The sequence below is a fragment of the Petaurus breviceps genome, unplaced genomic scaffold (genome assembly GCF_028583685.1).
Source record: "Petaurus breviceps papuanus isolate PSGF00001 unplaced genomic scaffold, PetGlider_PUasm1.0 164, whole genome shotgun sequence".
Lineage (NCBI taxonomy): Eukaryota > Metazoa > Chordata > Mammalia > Diprotodontia > Petauridae > Petaurus > Petaurus breviceps.
In genome coordinates this window covers 551,947-568,323 of record NW_027185735.1, presented here as the reverse complement: position 1 = coordinate 568,323, position 16,377 = coordinate 551,947, and the positions used below count along the sequence as shown (strand labels likewise).

Below are 16,377 nucleotides of genomic sequence, written 5' to 3'. Positions count from 1 at the left end.
AGATGAAGCTTGAGAGCATTAAAAGACCTTTTCAACTTACTGAAAGCAATCTAGCTTTCACCTCCTTATCAATTCTGGTCCCAGCACATTGTTCCTGGAATACCTACTGTTGGACAAGTTCTACTGGATGTACATTGCAAATTCACATTAAAATCTTGGAAATATGTTCTTCATCCATTTAGTCTTTACTATGTGGATAAATAGATCAAATTCCTTTAAGCTATTACAGAACTATTCCAGGAGGCTTTGATTGATGTGGTCAAAGACATCACCATTCACAGGAAATCCTCTTAGACCCAGACTCTGTATTAAATTTCTTCTATCATGGTGGGAGATTAATTTGGCAAGCTTACAGTCTCCTTTGTTTAATGTTTCACCTGATGTTTATTATCAGATAGCCACTGAACAGGGTTGTTTCTTTTTGAAGCATTCTTTAACCACATAATAAGATGACAGGAATCATTGTAAAAGACCCTGATGTTGGGAAAGATTGAAGGAAAAAGGGATAGGAAAGGATGCAATGGATAATGTCATGGAAACAACAAACATAAACTTAGACTTTGAGAGAGAGTGAAAGATAGCAGAGGTTGGGGCGCTATGGTCCATAGGGTCACAAAGAGTCTGAAATGACTGAACAACATTTATGTTATCACATTACTCAGGGAATCCTGAATGATCTTGGTCTGTCTATTCCCCATATCCAGTCTGTTGCTGAGGCCTGTCAGTTTCACCTTGGCAGTATATCTTGAATATTACCCCTTCTTTTCTCTGACTGCCACTAATGCAAACCCTCTCCACTTTGCACCTTGATTGTTTCAGTAGCCTGCCAGTGGGTCTGCCTGACTCACGTCTTTCCCCCCTCTAACACATCCTCCATTTAGCCACTAAAGTGATTTTCCTGAAGAACAGGTCTGAATATATCGCTCATTCCCCACCCCCAGCTCCCACTCAGTAAACTCCAGTGGCTTTCTATTGCCTCTAAGAACAAACAGAATGCTCTCCTTGGCATTCAGAGCCCTTCAGAATCTAGCCTTCTGCCTTTCCTGTCTTCTTTGATCTTATTTTGTAACATATACTCCTGATCCAGTAATATTGACCTCCTGGTTGTTCCAAAACAAGATATTTCATCACTCAATTCCAGGCATTCTATTCTCTTTTGCTATCCCCCATACCTGAAATCCTCTCCTTTCTCCTCTCTGACTACTGACCTCCCTGGCTTTTTTTTTTCTTTTTTTGCTTTTTGGAGGTGGGGGAGGTGGGACAGTTGGAGCTAAGTGACTTGCCCAAGGTTACACAGCTAGTTTTTGTGTTAAGTGTCTGAGGCCACATTTGAACTCAGGTCCTCCTGACTCCAGGGCCAGTGCTCTATTAACTGCGCCACCTAGCTGGCCCTCTTCCCAGCCTTTTTTTTTTTAAGGGCAGTTGGGGTCAAGTGACTTGCCCAAAGTCACATGGCTAGTAATTGTCTCAAGTGTCTGAGGTCGGATTTGAACTCTGGTCCTCCTGACTCCAAGGCCAGTGCACTATTCACTGCACCACCTAGCCACCCCTTTTTGCTTTTTTTAATTTTTGTTTTTGTTTTCTCCCTGGCTTTCTTCAAGCCATAACTAAAATCCACCCTTCTCTGGGAAGCCTTCCCTAACTCCTCTTATTTCCAGTGCCTTCCCTGTGTTTATTTCCTGTTTGTCCTGTACATAGCTTGCTTTATATACATTTGCATGTTTTTTTCTTTTATTAGATTGTAAGCTTCTTGAGGTTAGGGACTGTCTTTTGTGGGGTGTTTTTTTTTTTGTATCCCCAGTATTTAACACAGTGGCTGATACATAGTGGGCATTTAATAAATATTTACTGATAGATTGATTATATAAATGGGAGACATCTGGTTGCAAAAGATTCTGTAAGGGAACATTTTTGCCAAGCTCTTCCAATGTTCCTCTCTAAACAACTTTAAGAAAATGTGTCAAATCAAATTCTAAGGAGCATAACCAACAAAAAGTCAAAGTGAGTTGTCTTTCCAATCTAGGACATTTTAGGATAGAAAGAGAGGTTTAAAGCACTAGGGGGAAGGCTGTCCAAAAGTACAGCACAGTGGAAATCACACCAATTGCAGGCCTTCAAGGTAATAGCAACAGCTATAGGGGTGTAATACCATGCACAGAAACTTTCCAGAAGAACTGCTACTGTGAATAGCTTTTTTTTTAAGGTTCTGATTACTCAGTATAGTGATCACTCTATTCCATAACAAAAGCAAAACATCCATGGAAAATCAAGCTACAGCATAATTCAAACTACAGCATTCACCATATTTCAACTTATCACAGAAAATTACAATATAATATTCACAACATAGTCTCAAAGTAAAATAGTCACTCTTAATTCAGTCACTTATCAGTAGTATCAAAATACACAGTCAAAGTTTTCTACTCTTGGGGCAAAGTCTTGATTAACTCAATCAGTCACTGATCAGTAACAATAGTCAAAATACAACCAGTCACTTATTCAGTAAAGTCTTACTAAGTATCATACACAAAACCCTCCACCCCTTAGGTCACTAGTAAACTATAATTCCATAATTACTCAGTACCCAGAGAGGTCTTTTCTTCATCTTTACTTGGGGCCTGTTCTCAGATTCCCTGGATCCCTTTCCATGGTCCCAGATTCTACCTGGATTCAATGGCAGACAGCTCCCAGTTCCTTGACCAACTGTCTGGGGAGGTCCTGCTCCACACTGGTGTTCACAGGATCTGGTCCATGTCAGCTCCTTCACCATTTCTGCTCCAAGGAATTCAAGGCTCAACCAAGCTGGAAACAGAGTCTCACCAACCCAGTCATGCTTCCGTCACCTGGGCTCTGGGGCTCCTAGCTCTGGATTCCTGGCTCCTGGGCTCCTGGGCTCCTGTTCAGAAGAAGCTCTACCAAGACAAGTTTTCAGGACTCAGTTCTCCATTCTTCTGTAGCTGTTCCACCAGATCTGTGCCACCAGATCTCGGTCTCAAGGAAATTCTGACCGTGCCTCTCTGGGGCTTTTCTTATATACACAGTATTACCTACTTCACTTCCTTCTGCCAACTTCCTGTTGTTCAGTAACAAAGGGCAGGAGTTCATACCTTCTGTTCCCCCAATCAGAGGCTTGATCAGTTACTAAGTGTTAAGTACCTGATACTTTTGCCAACACAAAGGGATCTTCAAGTTCCAAATTATATTACCATTACAGAAGGGAACACCCAGTATCCATGAACAATGAGGAGATTGAACACCTGCTCAAAAAAGATTACAGGAGAGTATGTATGAACACCGGGCCCATGATCTGGTCCCATTTGGCAACTCCATTGCCCATTACTCAGTTCCAGGTTCTAGTTCCAAGGCAGAGAGGCAATTGAGGTAATCAGGAAGCAAGGGTTTTTGTCTCTGGATCTCACTGTTCCAGGGAAGTGAGGAGTTGTGGTTGTGAAGCAGCAAGGGCCTTATTTGGGTAAAGACAATAAGCACAGACTAGGAAAGCAACAAAAACTTACCAGCTACCATCCCCCACCCCCAATAACTAACTGTGAAAACAGCTAAGCCATAAAAGCTTGAAGCTCAGGACAGTTAGCCCCTCCACTTCCAACTACCACAAGAGGTTAGCAGAACCTATGGCTAAAATTAAGTCCAAAGTCAAAAAATAGTCTGGGAAAATCAACAGACAAAGGTGAGACAAAGATAGCAGCAGAGAGACAGAAATCCAGTTGTACTCTCCCCAAATCCCCGTCCAAACAAATTTAAAGTGAGACCTCAGATCAAATGTTGGAGTGGCAGAGCCAACAAAAGGTCATTTTGATATCTTTTTCCATGCTAAGACATCAGAGGAGGTCAGTAGGAGAGGTCTGTTACACTGGGGTGGGGGCCAGCCCATAGTGTACAAGGTGGTAGCACCAGCAGCAGGCCTTGGAAGTGGCTGTGATAGCAATTGCAGCAGCTATTTTAGGAGTTCTTCTAGAGATGGTAAGGGTTTGGACAACTCCTAGGAAAGAGATTACAGGGGACTCTTGGCTGACACTGATTGACAATTCTGTTGTCCATCAGTTGGGGAATGACAACAAATTGTTGTATATGATTATAATGTAATATTAAAGAAAACTTTGCAAGATACCCAACTTAACTCAGTCATACCTAGGACATTCAAGGGTGGAAATGGAAGGATTCAAAAGAATAAAAATTTTAAAGATATACAAAAATCATTTTAGCTAATTGCTTTCTCCACCAATAGCAGTGGAACCCCACTTGGACTACTATAGCAATAACCAATAGTAATAGTACTATAAGGAAAGGCAAGCAGGGTTATTTCAGAAAAAAAAAAACTGGGGAGACTTACAAGCATATGATTGTGATGGAATACTGTTGTGCTATAAAAATAAGGAAGGAGGATAGTTTTAAAAACCCAGGAAAGATTTCCAAAAATTATTGCGAAATTAAATGAGTAGAGCTAGGAAATCATTGTACACAGTAACAATAATATTGTAATGACAATCATCTGTGAAAGACAGCTGCTCTGATCAATATAATGATCCATAATAATTCCAAGGACCCATGATGAAAAATGCTGTCCACCTTCAGAGAAAGAACTCATGAACTCTCTTGAGTGCAGAATGAAGCATGCTTTTTTTTTTCACTTTATTTTTCTTGCCTTTACTTCCCCAAGATATTTTAATGATTTATTTTTTAGTATTTAACCTTTACTTCCATTAAGATTTTGAGTTTTAAACTTTCTCCCTCTTCCCAAGATGGTGTACAGTCTGATATAGCCCCTGCTTACGCATTCATATTAAACATTTTCACATTAATCATGCTGTAAAGAAGAGCTAGAACTAATGGGAGGAGTCAGGAGAAAGAAGCAAAACCAAACAACTAAAGGAGAGCAAAATAGTATGCTTCCATCTGCATTCAAATTTCAGAGTTATTTCTCTGGGTGTGGATAGCATTTTCCATCATTGGTGTTGGAGTTTTCTTAGATCCTTGCATTGTTGAGAAGGGGGAGGGACTTGCAAAGAGGGAAAGAACTTGGAACTCAGTAAAAAATTTTTAAAAGATTAAGCACAGTGGGTTCTGTTTTCAACATCTTTCATTTTAGGAGTGATAAAGATGTGGTTCATCATTGAATTAGCTTCCAAAAGCTTACTTGTTCTCTACTAATTATACTTATGAGGGTTACTCTTGTTCCCTGTATTGATGGCTCACATTTTGTGTATATAAGAGAGTGAGAATTATACATCAGTAGTTACTGACGTTCTTTCTGCCAGCTTTTTTCTGTATTAATAAAAACATTTCCTCAGTGCTTTTAGTAATTTCTCCTTCCTTCAGATACATTGTAAATCAATTTCAGTGTTCTTGTAATATTTTCTCATCTTCCAATGCAGATATCTATCTATATACAAAGATATAGATAGATATGTACATAGATACTTAGTCTAATTCAATTGACTTAACCTTTCTTTGTTCTCTTCAATATACATTGCTCCCTCCAGAAAGTGCATCAAGGACTTAGTGTCCAAGTGGGGTTCCAGGGTTGTTGGAGGAGAAAGCAATTAACTAAAATGAGTTTTGTATATCTTTTTCATCTTTATTCTTTATAATCCTTCCATTTCTGCTCTTGAATGCCCTAGGTATGACTGAGTTAAGTTGAATATTTTGCAAAACTTTCTTTTAGCTAATTTTATTCTCCATTACTTCTCTGCTTCATTTTCCATTATATTTTACAGGGAAAAAGTTTATTTTTGAATAGCATAGTTCTAGAAGTATATTACATAAGGACATGTCTTGAAGACCACATGGAAATATGAATCTTATAAGGCTCTCTGCACAGATAGTTAAAATCAGATGACTACTTTTCGTTCTCTTAAATGATTATGTGTGAAGCATACAGGATTATGTTTAAAGTTGACTGATTTGTTCTTCTTGTCTCAGCATCACAATTCAGAAGCATTGATTCTGCAAGTACTCAGGTTTCCTTATAGTCCAACTTTAGACTATGTAAAAATCTTGTTTTTCTGTTTTGATCTACAGGATGTAGATGATTTCTTTGAACATGAACGAACATTCCTTTTAGAATATCATAACCGAGTTAAGGATGCATCTGCCAAATCAGATAGGATGACAAGGTCACATAAAAGTAAGTATTAACTTTCTGAAGAGAAACCTAGGATCAACATAAATAATATAGCAAAAGTTATTTATCATTTACAATTGGCAATTTTCTTAACATAGAAAAATTTTTGTTTCTAAATCAATAAATTCACAGCCTGAAAGTAAAGACCTGATATAACAGTAAACTGGGTGTAGCTAATAATAAATGCTTTAATAATAGGAAGGAGGGGATTAGAGAAGTCTATTGCTTGGTGACCAGTAAAGTTCTAATCTTTGTGCCATCCCTTTTTGGGGGTATTTGAAAGTTATATTTTAATGTGTTTTTCTCAAGGAAATTTCTGTCTGGAACATGTAGTTTTTCTTAAATACAGAGACAATACCTTCTATGCTTTTTCTACAAACAAAAAGTAGCATTCTGAATGGAAGATTAGGAGACTTGAGTGTTTTTCCCCAGTTCCCATACTGGTATGCTGACAAGTCATGGGCAAATAAATCACTTGATTTGTTTTGCTTTCATTTCTTTGTCTGTAGTGTATTTATACACACAAACACATACACATATATATGTGTATATATACATATACACACATATAGATGTCAGTCTTTATGATATTTCTTTAAATTATAATAAGAGCAAGTGTTTCCACATCAAAGAAGGTCCTGTGTTCTATGAACAAAACAAAATCCCAGTAGCACAAAGGAAATGTGAGATGCCCAAATCTAAAGACATCAAAATCCCAGATTTTTAAACAGACTGTGCCCAGCCTGTGGTAGAGACTTCTAAGCTTATATTGGACTTTTCGGTCATAGTCAAAAACACTGTACCTTGGCCCCAGCATTGTGATGCCATTGGTCCTCTTCAAGTACAGAGGATGAGCAACAGCATAAATGCAGGAAACTCAGTAAACTTCATCTGATCTCATCTTGATTAGTATTTAAGGAGGTGATTCTAGTAGATACATATATCCAAGAAAATCCTAGAGTTTCTCACTTGGAATATATTATTCCTTTGACTATGAAGTTATAAAGAGTCAAACAGGACTGAATAAACAACCACCACCCAAAAGAAAAAACCTCAGGCTGTCAAAATTAATCAGCAAAATGAAAATATCTCTTTAAGTTTTCAGTTCCTACTTACCTGGCAAATTATAAGATTTTTAAATTTACTTATTTTCTTTATCAAAATTCAGAATTCATAGCTATGAAAATAGTAAATTTAGGTTTTCCCAAAATGATATGTCTGCTAGAGATTTCAAAATGTGCAGAATGAGAAATACATTTCCAAATCCAGGGCTTGTGGTGGAGAAAACTTACTCAGGGATTTTCCTTGGAACAATACGTATGTAAATTTTTTATTTGGGATTAAATAGCAATCTGTCCATGGATTATTAGAATAGTAATTGGATATTAAGCCGTTTTACATAAATCTTACCTTTATAAAAAAACTTGAAGTTTTATGATAGCATCAGCTACTAATATGGAGAATTTTAATAACTCTTTTATCTGCAAAGTTGTGCTGATGGCATAGGTTTGAAATGTTGTGTAAGTCTTCACTGTGTTTATTTTCTAGCACTTAATTTTCATTCTGTTGGAATGGTATAGTAAATCTTTAAAATTTTTTAGGTGCTGCAGATGATTACAATAGAATTGGATCTTCACTGTATGTGTTAGGAACGCAAGATTCTACAGATATATGCAAGTAAGCATTTTTGTTAAATAGTATTTAAGATAAAAGAGAGAAAAATTGCAAAATAACAGTCTCAGCCCACATTCCTCTAACTTAGTGTATTGAAATTCATTTTTTCTCATTCAGTATGCATCTATATCAACAAAACTTTGTTGAATGTTCTCTATTAGTATTCTATCCATTTCTCTTCTGTTCACTTATCACAGGAATATGAGACATTATTTTCAGTACTCTATTTCACTTGATAAAATTTGGCAGAATTTTTTTTCTTGAATTCTTATTAAGTCTTTTAAGTTATTATATGTTCCTTTGAGAAATTTTACTAAAATAAGGAATACCAGTTTCAGATTCATAATCAGAAGGATTATTGTGGTTCAGATGTTGTGTTCCTAAAGAAATATTTTTTACACTGACTTATTCTGCATCTTTTAATTTGGTGAATATGCATTTGGCAGCTGAGAAGTTACTAATACGAAACTAACATATATAGTAGATTACGTAGAAAGTTTGATTGCGTAACTATCCTATGATTTAGAGTGTGGGGTGTGTTTTTCTTAAGTTGATCTAAGCCTTATCTAGAGTACATTGTGGTTCCCATTCTTAATGGAAAAATATTTCAGATTTTCATCCTTAGGTCTATTTTTTTTTAATTATAGAAAAAAATGATAATTATGCTCTACCTTTTCCCAAAACCTTCCCTCTTGACTATGACGTAACAATTTTAAGGAGAAATTCAAGATCCAGAATTATTCTGAAGTTTCACTTTTATTTACATTACTTAATATAGAAGAAAAACAATTGATTAATATTTCATTTTTTACTCCTTTGTGATAAAATGTGGGTCAGTAGTTGCTAACAAGACATAGATTATTTCTTCATGGAAATGGGAAATTACTTGTTTCATTAACCTTGTTGAGTTATTGACAAGACATTAAATAGGAAGTTGTGTTTGCCAGAGGTTCTGGAGGTGTCACTTATAAGGTCTAAAAAAATGAAGATGTTATGTTGATTGTTTCATTCAACAAACATTTATTAAACCTATCCTGTGTACACAGCATTGTTCCAGGCACTAAGGGAAATAGACAATTTATGATTTCTTTGTTTCTGTAAGCTTAGTGTAAAAGAAGACAAACTATAATACAAATATGAAATGAAAAATGTATTAAAGAATATAAAATACTGCTGTTTAGGGCTAAGGAAGAAGGTTATTTCTGGTGATGAATTGAAAGGAGTAGACTCAAGGCTTCACAGAAGGGGTGGCTTTTGAGTTGCACTTTAAAGAACTAAGCAGGCAGAGAGGGATAAGGAGAGGCCATTCCAGATATACAAATTGAAGAGAGCTCTTTGTTATCGAAATGATCCTATCCATGATGAAGTTCTAATTGTATCTTGCCCTGAAAAACACTACAAAGTATATAGTAATGAGAAAAAAAAGATTCATGTAATCTTCCATATTGGAAAAGTAAAAGGAAAGTAAAATGCCTATTGCGAAAATGATGATATGTAACCAGACAGACTGTCTTAAATGTGGAGGTAGCTAAGTGACTCAGTAGATAAGAGTTCTAGTCCTGAAATTAAGAATTAGGAAGACCTCAGGTAAAATTTCACCTCAGACATTTACTAGTTGTGTCTTGGGCAAAACATTTAACCTCTATTTTCCTTAATCCATTTGAGAAGGAAATGGCAACCACTCCAGTATCTTTGCCAAGAAAACCCCATGACATCCTATGGTCATGGTCCCACAGGGTCACAAAGAGTAGGATGTGACTGAATGACTAAACAACAGTCAATATATGCTGATGGAATGTAATGAGTTGGGGACTTGAGATGAATAGAAGTCCAGACTGGAGTTGCATTTGGGAAAATTCATCGACCATTATTGTTACCAAAAGCCTATCTCAGTAATTTTATATCGTTGCAAATTATGAAAATCCCCTCTCTCGGAAGAATTAAAATGACACGTCCAAGAGCAGAGGAAAAATTCATCATGGCCATGTGTAACCTGTAAAGTATTGCCAACAAGATTAGTTTATGAAAAATGATGTAGAATGTATAGAATGTTGTTGAAGTTGTATATGAACAAAAATCTAAGTGGGCAAATAATAATATATATCGAGAATTAAAAACCAGACCACTCAAGTGGCGCATTGTTACCCCTCACATACTGTAATGAAGAGCAAGAGAAAGGCCTCCAGAACATTGGATAGATCATATATGAAGAATTTATGGGAAACTATGGACTAGAATTGCATGAAATAAAGAGAGAGAGAGAGATGGATGGACGGACGGATGGATGATTTTACTTTTCCCACATTAGTATTTCTCTAGATTGTAGTAATTCATTTGACTGAATGCGGTACCGTCTATACTCTCAAAACTGATGTTACCCGCTTTACATTTGATTTCTTTTTAGTATGTGGTGGTGTTACTACCTTGAAGAATACAATGATTCTTTAATAGAATTGTGGTTCATTACTAAAGGGCATAAAGATATGTGTATTTAGTTTGTGGTTTAGTGTGCCTTCTTGACACAGAAGGCTTTCACTGAAAGTTTTAAAATATAGTGATTTTTTTTTCTGTAGTCTTTAACAAGTTTTGATTTGTTCATGGATCAAAGTAAGAACTAGTATACTTGCACATACTAGTGACTAAGAAAATCTCTGGCTTTAATGATAACTGACATTTGAATCTTGCTTTAAAAATTGCTAAATTCTTTTCATATATTATTTCAAGCCTCAATACAACCTTGTGAAGTGTAGTTGTCATCCCTATAGTTAAGGAAGCTAAGACCCAGAGAGGATATGTGACTTGCCTATTGTCATACCACTAGAAAGTGTCAGAGGCAGGATTTATACTTAGATCTTTCTGACTCCCGGTGTAGCTTTCTATGAGATGCTCAGAATTAATTTGGATGTTTGAGCAATTTTGTGAAAACTTAAAAGTGGAAAATTCATTATATCCAAGGAAGCAACTGATAAAAATCTTTTTCCTTCCAGATTTTTTCTTAAAGTTTCAGAATTGTTTGATAAGACAAGGGTAAGTCCCATTAATTTAGATTTGAGAATCTAAACTCTGTGCATGCAGTAAGACTTTAAAGATTTCCTTTGTGTTTTAGTAAGAAAGGTTGGTTATACTTTAAGAGTACAGATTCTGCCAAAAAGCTATCTAGAATCCAAGAGTTAATTGAATATAATACATTTTATTCTTTGCCAAATATTTGTATTTGAAGTAAGAAATGTATTTTGTTATACTTATTATCTAAACACTTATTTTAGCTTGCCTCGGTTGTCTCAAAACATCCCTTAGTTCCTAAGGGCTGTCAAGTGGAAATCTCATTTTTAAAAGCTGGTTCTTGGCAAGTCTTACTGAACTAGAAAGGATTCAAGTATGGACCTCTTGATACCTGGAAAAATATCAGGGAAACTCATCACAAGGTTGGCTAGAAGGTATATTCCCAGCACATAGCAAGCACTGAAATACTTACTGATTCAACCAAAGAAAATGTCTAAGACAATTTACTAAATCATAGAAGAGTTCTGATCCAAGTCACTATCCACACTGACCAAGTCAGCTTACATTTTACAAAGACTCTTATAAGACTTCTTGTTTTCTTTTATAGTAGACTGGTAGGCTTTTCAAATCAAGTGAAATATTTTTTAACTTTTACCAAGACTTCTGCTTTAGCACCTTGTGCTATGCTTATCAGCAAATGAATGATACAGTTATTATGTAGGTACTAAATTGTTTGGAAAGTGCTGGTTTGCAAAAAAATACTGTTTATTTCATTCATGGATGACTAAACTGGGAGCAGTGATTAAATCCTTTGCATATGTCAGATTTTGACTTGACAATGTCAGTTGATTTCAACTTATTTCAGAGACAAAACGAGTGGAATTGTCTGTTTACAAAAGAAAAAAATTTTTGAGTAATAATTACCATGCTGCCTATGGTCCATTTTTCATGTGTTAGAACATGGTTGTTACACATATCCAAGCCTAAAAAAAAGATTAGAAATATTCCAAAACCTTATGGTTTCTCTTAAAAACCATTATGGATCTATAATCCATGAATAGAACTCAAATGTTTTCAATTTTATGCTTATATTTTTAGTCTCTAACACCTCTTAGAGTAACATGTTTACTACTCCTTTGTATGTAAAGTAAATTTGTTTGTCCTAAATTTACCCATTTCAAGTTTCAAGGACCCTCCTTTTTTGTGGAATTGGTTAAACAAGATCAGGTTTACCATTTGCCTTTTATGATTATATTTTTTGGATTACATCACCCTTTAGTTCTTTTTAAACCATCATATGGTAGTACTTTTCCCTTGAAATGTTTTAGTTGTCCTTTGATTCTTTTCCAATCAGTAATATATTTTCCTTCACAAATATGACAATAATTATTCATAAACAGTTGTCTTATTTACGGCACCAACAATGAAGTAGACTTAATAGTGAGTTGCAAAGTAAAGAAAAGCAAATAATAGAGTGATATTTTTAAAGTGTGTGTGATATTGAAATAAACAGGAATGCAGAAACAATAAATATACAACTACAGGATGGTATCCATTTTTAGACTTGATTTGAGAGATGAAATTAGAAAGCCAAAATATTGATTTACAAGATTAGAAAGTAGAACCTATGAAGAAAGGTTAAAAATAAACACAGTGCACACGCGCGCACACACACAAAAGTATATATTTCTGTCAGTAATGATAATAAAAATAACATCCATTTCTACTGGGGACAGTTTGGTTTAATTGTGAAAACAGAAATGCTTTAAAGATAGAAGAAGAAATTCCTGGCACTGAGGTTTTAAATTCTAGAAAAGGTTCAAAGAATGACTTTCAACAAGGTCTTTTAAAAGTTAAAAAAAGAAAAGAAACATTGTTTGAGAGGGAGAGTTCAGATTTGTTTTATGACAATATTTTAATCATGATATCTCTCCCCATGTCCCCCACAGAAGTAATCATAGCAAAACTTTTTTGTTAATATTTGGTATACTCTTGAAAAGTTAATTTTAGACTTTATATATCAGCTTTGAGCCTTTTAAGAGGTGATAATAGAAAAGGCCATTTTGTAGACGACAGTAGTAAAAATCAATTTTTGAAGTGCTGTAACTTTTAAAACATAGAAATGTCATTTTCTTTCTGTTTCTCTGAGAGGACATCTAGTTCAGTATTAATATAGGATTCTCTTCTGTGATATAGGCAACAAGTGGACATTTGTCCTCAGTGTTGGGTATTTCCAGTAAAAAGGAATTCCATCACCTTAAAGGCAGTCTATTCAGTTTTTCTTTCTTTTTTGCTTTTTGGAGGGGGGAAGGTAGGGCAATTGGGGTTAAGTGACTTGCCCAAGGTCACATGGCTAGTTTTGTGTTAAGTGTCTGAGGCCAGATTTGAACTCAGGTCCTCCTGACTCCAGGGCTGGTGCTCTATTCACTGCGCCACCTAGCCACCCCACCTATTCCATTTTTAACAACTGTAATGTTCAAACTCTTCATACTGATCTGGAGACCATTTATTGATCCTAGTTTGGAAAAACACAAAATATACCTAATCTTTCCTAATGACTATTTAAAGAAAACTGTGATTTTCCCCTCGAGTCTTATCTTTTCCAGGTTAAATACAATCTCTTACTTCAACCAATTCAATATTTTTTTTACACTATACATTTATCCATCTTAATGTTTTGTCACTAACATTCATATAACTGAGAGGAGATTCTACAACAGATAAGAATTGTGCATCCTGTGAGAAACTTAAAAGATTTTTCCCGTTCTCTAGATGAGGAATCTAGGACAGAATGTTGTGACGTATATCTATGACATGTATGTTTCAGTTCTAAGCATTTTGGATAGCTAGAAATTCTGGATCATGTGTATCTATGAGACATTTTGCTACTTCTAGATGCACATGAGACTCTTCCTAATTTGATTTTGCAGCAATTTGGAAAGAGGACAGTATGAAGTTTACCTTTTTTTACAAAAATCAGTCTAAAACAGTTAAAAAAAAAGAGAAAGGTAATAGGGGATTATGCATAGGATTATGAATCTAAACTTCAAAAGAACTTTAGAGGTTATCTTGTTCGACTCCCTTATATAACAGTGAATAAACTGAGACCCAATAATGTTAAATGACTTGCCAAAGGTCACTCTCATTTTTTAAATACTTGAAAGAATAATCCTTTTTCAGGCATTTTATTCTGGACCATTAATATAGTCAGTACACTAATTACAAATCATTACTAACAAAGCAGGTAGGCTCGGCACCTTTAATAATAAAACAGTGTTAGTTTGCTTGCTGTGCTTGTATTAAATAAAATTCTCTAATCCAAATTTCTTGTTAATTCTAACTGTACTACCTAGTTAGTCAAAAAATTAGTGAGGGTTTTATTGAAAAAGCAACCTGTAACAAATATCTTGTTGCATAAGTAAATAAAATCTAATAATGAAATCCTAATATTTAGTGTTAGGAAAGAACTTTGATCAAAACTGTAATAGAAGGATAGAACTTGGAAATCATAGGTAATGGGGAGTTCCTGTGTACTCGAGCATCAATTGCCTCAAACAAGTTTTTGTTAAATGCTGGCTGAGTGGGTCGATTCATGATTTAATAAATGTCTGTAGTAAAATTAATCATTCTTGCTAGTATATAGCAAGAACTATTTACATTAACTACACTTTGCAGTTTCACTTAGACTAAATATGATTATAATTTGTGAATTTGCATTTTCTTACATCTTAGCTATAATTAGGTAATAAAGTTTTGCTTTGGAGTAACCATATAGGAATTATTTGTAGAGTTTTGTGTATGCACATAAGACTATATGTTATGCTTTAACTTATCCAAGTCTTAAGTACCAAAATATATTGTTTCTATATGGTACTTTTAATTTGTATCATATAGAAGAAGATCTGATTTGTAATTGCAGGAACCTAGCATCAGTGCATTTTTATGGTATCACTGCCATTAATGGAAAATATATAGATGTAAATATTTTGAACTTAAGAAACTCAAAAGGCAGAGTATTCTTTGTGGTGTCCCTGTAGTTTTAATTGGAAATATAATTTGCTAGAATAAAAGACTAAAACAAATCTAAGAGTCAGTGCAGTTAGAGAGTTTCCTAAGAGCCAGGAAGACTAGATTCAAGACCTATTTTTGACACGTGCTGGCTTGTAACCATGGGCAAATGATGTAACATCCCAGTGCTCTAGGCAGCCTAATTAGGATAGATGTTGCAGAGAAGGTGCTGACCTGCATTGGTAGAGGGAGTTATACTTAGTCAGGAATTCCCCATAGCAAAGATGTCACTATATATAGATATATAAGATGAAATGTTATAGGGATAAATTTTACCCTTTGATTTAAAAAGCCAGTTTCATAAGGATGAGTTGTAAAATTCATGACCAAACAACAATACATTTGAAAAAGATTTGGTATTTTAGCAGACTGTACATTTAGCAGTGTGATATAGCAACCAACAACAACAACAACAAAAAACCCTAATATAATGTGAGATTAAATTAAGAGAGGTGGAGCATCTGGTACTAGAAAGGTGATATAGTCCTGTTACACCCTGCCCTAGTCACACCACCTTTAAAGACAAATATTAATAAACTAGAGAGTGACCATAGGAGGGTAACCAGGATGGTGGAGGGCCCTGGTATTATATAATGAGGACTAGCTAAAGAAACTAGAGATGTTTTGTGAGGTGAGAGAAGACATCATTGCTGTTGCTGAGCATCTAAAGGACTATCGAAGAAGTAGTAGAGTTGTTACAGTTGACTCCAGGAGGCTGGACTAGCACTGTATAAAAGTGACAAAGAGACAAATTTAGGTTGAATGTAAGGCAAAACTTATTAGCGTTTAATTTTTGAAAAACAGAAGGGCTTCCTTGTAAGGTAACAGGTTCTCCCTAATTTGAGATCTTCAGGGAAGGATATGGGTTTGTCTAGATGACTTTTGAGGTCTCTTCCCACTCTGAGGTTATGTGATCCTATGAAAGTTATCTTCCCAAATTAACTGATTTAGATCTCCTCTACTGACAAAGAATAGGCATAGAAAGGGGAGAGTATTTTGAAAAACATTTTTTTAATATGTATTTTCTATAACTATTTAAATTTCTTGTAGTATCTTACTAGGAGTTCTTAACCTTTTGTGTTATGGATACCTTTGGCAGTCTGTGGACTCCTTAGAATGTTTTTTAAGTATATAAAGTAAAATACATAGGAGGACAAAGAAAACTAATTATATTGAAATATAATCACCACAGTATTTAAAAAACAAGTTTATGGACCCAACATAAGAATTCCTAAAGTAGAGGGAGCTTAAAGGTGTGTATTTGCTTACAAAAACAATACTTTTACTCTTTCAGAAGATAGAAGCACGAGTATCTGCTGATGAGGACCTCAAACTTTCTGATCTTCTAAAATATTACTTAAGGGAATCTCAAGCTGCTAAGGTGACTTTGTTGTTCAGTGTTCTTTGAGATGTTTTATGAGAGAGTAAACATTTAGTTTTTTGCCTCATATCCTATATATTGCCTCTCTAAAACTTCCATGAGGAAGCCA

At 35.1% G+C, this 16,377-nt stretch overlaps 1 protein-coding gene across 3 annotated transcripts in view; it reads left to right on the top strand.

The window, feature by feature from the left end:
• The window catches only part of SNX6 (sorting nexin 6), an 81,475-nt gene that overhangs the window by 42,209 nt on the left and 22,889 nt on the right, over window positions 1–16,377 (top strand). For 2 of the 3 annotated variants that reach the window (XM_069082198.1, XM_069082196.1), the window contains exons 8-11: window positions 6,040–6,145; window positions 7,744–7,819; window positions 10,804–10,843; window positions 16,182–16,268. In XM_069082198.1, coding sequence (XP_068938299.1) covers window positions 6,040–6,145; window positions 7,744–7,819; window positions 10,804–10,843; window positions 16,182–16,268 — 309 coding nt within the window. The remainder of the gene's footprint in view (window positions 1–6,039; window positions 6,146–7,743; window positions 7,820–10,803; window positions 10,844–16,181; window positions 16,269–16,377) is intronic. The other variant, XM_069082197.1, reaches the window with a different exon arrangement.